The following is a 9663-nucleotide window of genomic DNA, read 5'->3' on the forward strand; positions in this document are numbered from 1 at the left end:
CCTTATTTTCAAAGATACCTTTTTATATTAATATATATTTTAATATTAACATATTTTCTTATAAAACTTATGGCTGTTGTTTGGTAAGTCACATGATACTTGTACCTTTTCTTGAACCTTTGTTCACTTCAGAGTCCATCGCTTGGGTGCGTTACAGCCCTTCTGTGGGTATCTGCAATGACTGCATATCACTGCAGAGGACAACAACCTAAATAGAGAGCTTTTTTAAACCCGCACAGACCTGACTGTGAGGACCCACACCTCACCACAATCCCTAGTGGGGTGTTCAGCCCTCGACCTGCTGAAATAAACAGCTGAGGATCTCTGTTTAAGTTGATGAGGTCCAATCAATGTGATTAATGAGTTGCTGAAGGAGGAATAGGAATGAGAGACTCTGCAGTGCAGCACTGCAGGAGGGAGCAGATACTGGTCAGACAGAGACCCCTGCTGTCCGTGTGACGCTGATCAAAGTGTTTGTGGATGCTGCTTTTTCTCAAAAGTGGCTCTGTATCTCATGAAATACATTTTATGGAATAGACCTGATCTCTTTTACTCTTTTGAGAATTAAAATAATAATTTCGTCATTTGTATGGTGTTTTTACAATGTAGTTCCATGATATGAAAAAGTCACGTTAATGAGGTGCAATTGTTAACAAACAAAAAATAAAATAAAATGTAAAAATTCTGCATAATGTGACCTTCGTTTTGCAGAATCACATTTTAACTATACAATGGGCATCAACAGTCAATAATTAATTTGATATCTAATTTCCAAGTTTTTTTTTTAATAGCTGTTCTGTTATCAAGCTGGCAGCCCATGAGCAAATACCCTGGATCATGCCTCTTGCTTGTATATATATATTATATTATGAATTATATATATATTATTTGCTCACATTCCACTGAAAACATTTGTGGAATATAAGCTACAATGTCGCTTACAAGTGATGAAGATTTTTCAGGGCAACACTAAACAACTCTGTACAAAGCAGGTAAAGACGTTACAATAAAGCACTTAAGCATAGCAAAGCAAAGTGTTTTTCAGCATGTTTTCAAACCCCTACAATGTAAATATTATGTACATGGTTATCAAAGTTAATGGGACAATTATTGGAAATAAAAGATGGTGTGTTTTTTTCAAAAGGCATGTGCTTTTCTAGATGTAAGATCGCCCAGCACCTGTCAGATTGTATCAGGACAAAATAATAAATCACCACCATCACCTGTTTTTCTCATTATAGATTATATTTGTGCAGAGACATTTTTGTTGGGAAGCAATTAAATATTTTAATGTAGTTTTTGAAAACTGAATAATTAAAGGGTAGCTATTTTAAATTCTAAGTAATTTGTAGATTGGACGTTTTAAAGTATCTTCCCCAACGCTGGTGCCAGAGTAAGTTTCTCTCAGATCTTGTGCTGTTTAGAGACTCAAACATATCTGACAATGATGCATTTGTCAAAACACCACAAGAATAAAACTGCCACATGTTTTAGACGTTTTATTTGATTTAAATTGTGTATTCATGTAAAATAATGATATAAATACATTTAGTGGTGCACCATGCTGTGCATATGCAGTCAGTTTTGTGACAAGCAAAGCTAAGCTTAGCATCTATTGATATTTAGTGGCGATCAACAGTCTGGGTCAGAGGTCACCAATTAGTGAGGTCCATATTCAGATCCTGGATTGGTTCACTTTTCACGCTGTATGCAAGGCAATACTATCTTCATAGTCTTTCATTTGACATGGTTATAGTCTATTTAATCTATTTGGCCTACTGTGTTTACAATTTATTATTTGATATATTGCCACCAACATAGACATTTACAATAAATATTCCTGAATTGCACATTGTTTAATTGCATAGCCAATAAAGATATTGTCCCCTGAAATAGTTTAAGTTATGATTGTCTGTACCTTTGCTGGGAAGGAAATGTAGAGATCTGGATTCTTCAGACTTTAATTGGTTTAGGATTGGACCCTGGTTATGCTGATAAAGGGGAAAATACCACATCTGTTTAGCACATAGAATTCAGCATTTTTTTTTTTCATTTGTATTTTTGTGTATCTTTCTGCTTATTTCATTAACTCGGCAGGAGTGGGGCTGAGAAAATTCTAAATGAATATTCCTTTTCAGAGTGTTACTGAAATCCTTTTATTTCTGACTACAATGTTTTTCCTTTAGAACATGACATTGAGTAATTATTCAATTACAAACTCCAGAAGTTGTTCTGATAAGTCAAGGGATTTATTATTTTCATAACTTAGGTGTAAACCAGCAGTTATCTTAATTATAAATAGGGTCTTAATTAAAATATGCTAATTTGCATGTTGTGTGTGAAGTTCTAAGTATGGAGGTCTGTTAGAGCAGGGGTCTCCAACCTTTTTTACACCACGGACCTGTTACGTTTAGAAAATTTTCTTGCCGACTTTTTTCGGATAAGCAAGAAAAAAATATTTAAAGCACAATGACAATGTCATGAAGCGTTTTTGACATAAGCTAATTGTCTGAAACACGTCTCTATGCTTGTGCGCGCTTTGATTGTGTGCAAGAACGACGTGTGAGTATCGAATTGAGCTCTCTTTCGTTTCTTATTCTTGTTGTTTAAAATTGCTTGAACGTGTAAATTGGCAGATTAATCTGCGAATCAAATGCGTGCCGACCGGTAGGGTCTCATCCGACCGTACGTACGGATCAACTGCGATCCGTTTAACCGAGTACGGTGAAGCTGCAGGCCCGGAGACCCAACTGCACACTCAGACCTGCACGCTCAGACCTATCGTTTTTTTCCGACAGCAGACAGTGCTGTTTGGAAGATTATCTAACCTGATTAGATAAGATCACCTAACCTGAATTCAATTGCTGATTGCTGATAATTTACACTATTTTTCTACTATAAAATATTACGCTATGACTGAATGCATTATTATATAAAATATTACACATACTAGGTTATGATTTAATGCATTAAGTCTGGTTTATTTTTATTAATTGTATTTGTAAATAGAAATTGTTCAGTTACTTAAATATTTTCATAGTCATTTATTGTTTTCTTAATTATTAAGGATTTATCACATTCTTTAATATTGAGTTAGGGGATGAACATTAACTCTATATTTACATACAATAAATTACAGTGCTCGGAGTCATTTTCTCACACCAAACTTTATTTTTGTATTCTTTTTCATGAGGTCCTACAAGTCATCGAGCTGTAAACAATGCAGAGAAAAATGATGAAAAAAATAATTGGGTTAATAATGTATATATATTACATATTAAATAACATCAAATAAAATAAATGCTTTACATTCTTGTTGGGGAGATTTTTCATTTCTCGAGCAATTCTTCTGTCAAATTCCTCAACTTCACTAAAAGAAAAGATAAATGCTGTTGTCAGAAATGTTGTGTAACACAAAAATCCAACAGTTTTTGTACAAACAAAAATTGAAAACATACCTTGAGTGATAAGTGGGGCCCTGGAGGAACATCTCTTCAGCCTCCTGCCAAGACAAGCCCTGCAGCTCGCAAAGGCCATGAATGATGGCCTGTACAAATAAACCAATTAATAAAATAAAACATGCACACACTGCAAATATTACCTTCATGCTGGACCGATCTAGTTATTGTCTGTGGTAGCACTTTGAGATTTGTAAAGTACAACGTGCAGTACGTGCAATATTATTTTTCTTACACATACTACTACTACTAATAGTAAATGTAGTAGTAATATTAGTATGAAATAATAGTAGTTAATACAGTAATACGTACAGTAGACCTACATAGTACTAAAATATGTTACAAATAATAATTGTATTATATATTATACATTTTATTTTAACATTTTTACTTTAACGTTTTTTATTTTGTTAGAAAACATATTAAGTATCCCAGAATGGTACAATAACACAGAAAATAAGAGCAAGCTGTAAATATTATAAAATAATGCTATCTTTCGACACTAATTTTGATCAAATCAAACACTGACTAAGCTAGCAATAATAGGTTACGCACCACGTGTTTGAAAATAACTGGGGAGAACAAAATTCACGGCTTATTTTGTCGAACTATCTATCTAAACTATCATTAAATACTAAAATAGGCTATTCGTTTGTTGGTGTAATAAGATGTCACATTGATTTATGCCATAAAACCTGGTAATTTTCAGGAATCGCTTTAATAAAATTAATAACCTTACTCCCGTGTCCGATGTTGCTACTTGCTAGCAGTTTTATAATGTTTTTTTTATTTTTTTTATTGCAATTGAAAGAATAACAACAGTTATGAAGTAACATGGGGCTAACGGACAAGTTTTATAATGTTGGAAATTATTACGGTACACACGCTACAAAACAAATGTTCATCCAAACAGCAGGAGGCACTGTCTGAAAAAACGATAGGTCTGAGCGTGCAGGTCTGAGTGTGCAGTTGGGTCTCCAGGCCTGCAGCTTCATAATGTTGGTTTAACCCCTAATATGTGACAGATCAGAGCAGAAAATATCTTTCATTTACTTATTTAACATGAAATCGTCAAATTGCTACTCCATATTAATCGCATACAACGAAAATACTGAATAATAAGAACAATCATTTACACCCGGCCCGGTGGTTGGGGACCTCCTGTGTTAGAGGACAACCATCATTTTTTATTTTATTGTATTTATTTATTTATTTTTTCAGATACCTGAAAACACCAATAATTCATTTTTTATTTTATTTATTTATTTATTTTTTTTAATTCGAATAGTTTGAGTTACATGTTTAAGATGAGACAAAAACTGCTTGTCATGTACACTTGCATAAACACTTTTCACCTATAAGGGGCGCAAACGTTCTCCAAAGACATGTTATTTTTAGTCTTTATGAATTCTTTATTTAACTAAATGCATTGTTTGCCAGTCTTTATTCCTGTCAGCATTACCTTTTAATTATTGTAGCCCTGAAGGAACCCAGAATATACATGAGGAACAGAAAGTTTATTTGTGACGTGCATTACTCTGTACATTCTCCTCTGCTCAATGTTTGCAGCAGGATATCCTCAAACCATTTCTAGAGAGAGGCTTAGCACAACCATAATAGTGTGCATGCACATATATACCGAGATATAGACCTCAGAACATCAAAAACACAAGGGTTAGTCAATATGAAATCTAAAAATAGACAGGAAATGTCACAGAAACCAGATGTTGAGGCAAAGAAAAGAAACACTTGGAAGTACAGAAGCCCAATAAATGACATGATTAATGACATGAGCTTTTCTTTATAGGTGCAGATAAGTAGGTAGCTTACTTTTATCTGTTTATATCAGTTGCTTTAATACCAAACAACTTTAATCTTGGTTTTTAGGGTCGGCTCCAATGTCCAAAGTACCATATAAAGAAAGAGCAGTCATTTCTTTTCGCTGGTGTTCTTTCTGACTGTACTGTAGATTTAAAGCATGAAGGAAGAGATGGACATGGAGAAAAGTGAGAGGAAGGGGGTAAGTACTTTTGACAAATATATTTCTGCCTCAAAATTGCTTTACACTTATTTTGTTCTTTGCTTTTTGGTTTGGTAACAGATAGACAACAATCAACAAGCAATATTTTTTTGTCCTTTCAAATATACTGCAGCTGCTTCCATATGACTAAAAATAAATTTTTAATATAGAATTTTATTTTCATTTACATATTTCTAAAATTAATGCAATTTTACAGAGAGTGACGCTGACCCTGGCTGCAGCTTCTCTGATCGCCGGATTTGGTTCGTCTTTTCAGTATGGATACAATGTTGCTGTGATCAACTCACCTGCCCCTGTACTGACTTTATATATATTATTTTGTATATTATATTATATTATATTTCATCTCTGATAAACTTAACTCTGATATTCTGATAAAAGGAGATGAAGCTGTTCTACACCCGAATATATGAGGATCGTTATGGTCCAATGTCAGACAATCTCCTGACCCTCCTGTGGTCCGTAACTGTGTCCATGTACCCACTGGGTGGGTTTTTTGGATCTCTCATGGTAGCCCCATTGGTGAACAAATTCGGGAGGTCATTTCCTTTGAACTGTATTGGGTTGTAAAAACAATCTGTTGTTTTTTTCAATACATTGCATTGAATCCCAATTATCATTCACCCTAACCAAGGTCTTTTTCTTATAGAAAAGGCACACTCCTGTTCAACAACATCTTCTCTATTGTACCTGCTATAATGATGGGTGTGAGTGAAGTGGCAGGGTCATTTGAAATCATCATTGCTGCACGCTTTTTAGTGGGCATCTGTGCAGGTCAGTAGAATATTCCACCTGTCAGTATGGATCAGCTATATGTTTAAGCATGACAGTATGTGACTGTGTTTTCCAGGCCTGTCCTCCAATGTGGTGTCCATGTATTTAGGAGAAATCGCACCCAAGAATTACAGGGGGGCCATCGGAATTGTGCCGCAGCTTTTCATCACCATTGGCATCCTTGTTGCCCAAGTGTTCGGTGTTCGTAATATCCTGGGAAATATGGAAGGTAATGCACAGTCCATGGGATTTTTGTCGCTTTTTTTCTAGACTATAACGTAAATATGTTTAATCATGAGATGCTCTAGTATTGCTGTGCTATTGTAGAGGAATTTGCGAGTGCAGTTGGAGAAACATGCCCCTGCTGCTCGTGGTGATGTGTAATGTTCTCTCTCTAGGCTGGCCCATCATGCTGGGTCTCACAGGGATTCCAGCTGCCATTGAGCTGCTGCTTCTGCCTTTCTTCCCTGAGAGCCCACGCTACATGCTCATACAGAAGGGGGATGAAAAAACTGCCAGGAAAGGTACAGAAGGAGTTATTTTAGTCTTCCATGTCAGAGCACACAAAGAAAATGTGAGGTTTACAGTTGGATGTTCACCAACGATGAACTCATCAAGATTGCAGTGGTTTTATGATGGAGTAGGGCTGGCTTTATGAATTGGACTTATGTAATTAATTTACAACATATTGGACACTTTCCGTCATTTTTTATTGAAGATAGGACCTTGTTGGATCCTTGTAAGCACCTCAAGTTCTTGTGTACACTGCAAAAAATGTATTTTCTTAATCAGTATTTTTATCTCTTTATTCTGAGTAAAAAATACATATAATGTGAATGACGAACATGGGACACGTTTAAATCATTTTTGTTATTAGTATTGCTTTTAAAATAGGATCTAAATGGCTACGTCAATGTCAGTTTTAGTCTTTTAATATGGAAAGAATATGCTGTATACATAGATTGACATTTAGTTCTGTCAGTCTGTGTATTAGTGACTGCAGGTTACATCATTACTCCAGTAGCTGGCGACAAGTGTCTTTATGTCATAAGTCTGTATGAATATGACACTGAATCATTCATATTCATTCAACAGATTTGTTTAAAAAGACTGATTCATTCAGGAATGAAACAATTAACTGGCTTAATGAGAGTGTCCTTCAAATGTATTCAACTGATTCATTTGAAAACACTGATTCATTTAGGAACAAATCAAGTGACTGTCTTTATGAGAGCATCATTGAATCATTCACATTCATTCAACTGATTCGTTCAAAACACTGATTTAATCAGAAATGAAACAAGTGACTGGCTTTATGACTGTGACATTAAATCATTCACATTCATTTAGCTGGTATATTCAAAACACTGATTTATTTAGTAACGAAACATGTGACTGTCTTTATGAAAGAGTCATTGAATCATTAACATTCATTGAACGGATTTATTCAAAATACTAATTCGTTCAGAAGCAAAACTATTTACTGGCTTTATGATTGCGTAATTGAATAGTTCAACTTTTTTCATTAAAAGAATAGTTCACCCAAAAAGGAAAATTCAGTCATCATTTCACCCTCATGTCGTTCCAAACCCATAAGACTTTGGTTAATCTTCAAAACACAAATTAAGATATTTTTAATGAAACCTGAGGTAGTAATCAAAACTTAAAATATCCAAAAAGGTTAAAAAGATGTCATAAAACAAATCCATATGAATCGAATAGTCTAATCCAAGTCTTGTGAAGGGTTACAATTGCTTTGTATAATGAACAGATTTAATTTAGGCTTTTCATGTCAGTTACGAAGCAACCAAAATGTAAGTTACTCAATATTAACGTCTTGCTCATTGAACTTTTGTATTAAGGGCTATATCACACTCGTAATCGTGCTGTTGATCTGAATATCACCCTGGGAGATATTGCTTAAATGAAGAGTCTGATATGTTGTGTTTTAGGACTGCAGAGGCTGCGTGGCTGGGAGGATGTAGATGAGGAGCTGTGCGAGATGCGTGTGGAGGAACAGTCAGAGCAAGCAGAAGGTCGACTCTCTGTGCTCAACCTCTTCACCTTCCGCTCGCTGCGCTGGCAGCTGCTGTCAGTAATCTTCATGAACATGGGCCAACAACTGTCAGGAGTCAATGCCGTAAGCACCACTTTAAAACATCACACAGATGATTATTTTCAATACATTTTTTTTCTGAAAGCGCAAGTGTGGTGTTATAAATTTGAAATGTTTTGCTCAACTAAATCCTAATTTTAACCCAATCTTCAGATTTATTACTATGCTGACAGCATCTATAGCTCAGCAGGAGTGGCTGAAGATCATGTTCAGTATGTGACGGTTGGAACAGGAGCAGTTAATGTCTTCATGACAATAGCAGCTGTAAGCCACTTATTGTCTCGTCTTGTTGTTGTTGTTTTTTGACTTATTAAACTTATTAACTTCATAGTTTGATACCCCTTATGAGGAGCTCATTTACTTCACAAAGAAATATGAGTGTAAAGAATATGATTTTCTGCTTGTGTAGGTGTTCATAGTGGAGAAATCTGGTAGAAAGTTGTTGCTACTGATCGGCTTTGGTGTCTGCTGTGGAGCCTGTGTTCTCCTGACCATAGCACTCTACTTCCAGGTATAACAACACTGTATTCATTTAAATACAAACTAGAGATGGACGAATAAAATCTGGAAATATTACAAATATTTAGAATTATTAGATATTAGATTTATAATTAGATATACACAGACTGATATACATTCTATTGTGTGTGCTTATTTGCCCTGATTTTACATTATCTTTGCCATCATCTTGTCAATTTATCTGAAAGCATTAATTATATAATAATACAGTTAAATGTAATCTTTAGCTAATTTCAAAGTGAATTTCCACATTTATACTGTACATTTAGAATGTTGTGATGCCTAAATTCACTTGTAGTGTTAAAAATTATTTATTTATTTTTCTAAGAGAAGCTTAATATCAGTATATTAAGACTGATATTTATATTTATAATTAAAATTAAAATATTATTGTCTAAATAATGTCAGTAATATTTTTAATATGATTATGACATTATTTAGATATTTATTTAAAATTAAAATATTATTGTTTAAATGATGTCATAGTAATATTTTAATATAGGTCATTTATTGGTTATTGACCTTAACGTAATTATTAATGGTTTATCTGTATTGTAACATAAGTGCAAAGGATTCAAATATTTGTGTTTTATTTTTTAATATATTTAAACAAACTGATAGTATATTTAGACAAAGTATTATTTTAATATTAAAATTAAAATTGAAATATTTTTAAGTAATGTCATAGTAATATTTTAATGTTAGTCATTTATTGGTTAAACATAATAATTAACAGCTGATATATATATATATAT

At 34.0% G+C, this 9663-nt stretch overlaps 1 protein-coding gene across 1 annotated transcript in view; it reads left to right on the top strand.

The window, feature by feature from the left end:
* The first annotated feature begins 5382 nt into the window (after positions 1-5382).
* LOC107687476 (solute carrier family 2, facilitated glucose transporter member 5) overlaps positions 5383-9663 on the top strand; it is a 6527-nt gene continuing 2246 nt past the window's right edge. The window contains exons 1-9 of the mRNA XM_016484833.1: positions 5383-5478; positions 5696-5794; positions 5881-6038; positions 6149-6273; positions 6350-6502; positions 6672-6797; positions 8226-8413; positions 8543-8653; positions 8799-8900. Of these exons, the coding sequence (XP_016340319.1) occupies positions 5437-5478; positions 5696-5794; positions 5881-6038; positions 6149-6273; positions 6350-6502; positions 6672-6797; positions 8226-8413; positions 8543-8653; positions 8799-8900 (1104 nt within the window). The 5' untranslated portion in view covers positions 5383-5436. The remainder of the gene's footprint in view (positions 5479-5695; positions 5795-5880; positions 6039-6148; positions 6274-6349; positions 6503-6671; positions 6798-8225; positions 8414-8542; positions 8654-8798; positions 8901-9663) is intronic.

Source organism: Sinocyclocheilus anshuiensis, unplaced genomic scaffold (assembly GCF_001515605.1).
Source record: "Sinocyclocheilus anshuiensis isolate Anshui unplaced genomic scaffold, SAMN03320099.WGS_v1.1 scaffold1114, whole genome shotgun sequence".
Lineage (NCBI taxonomy): Eukaryota > Metazoa > Chordata > Actinopteri > Cypriniformes > Cyprinidae > Sinocyclocheilus > Sinocyclocheilus anshuiensis.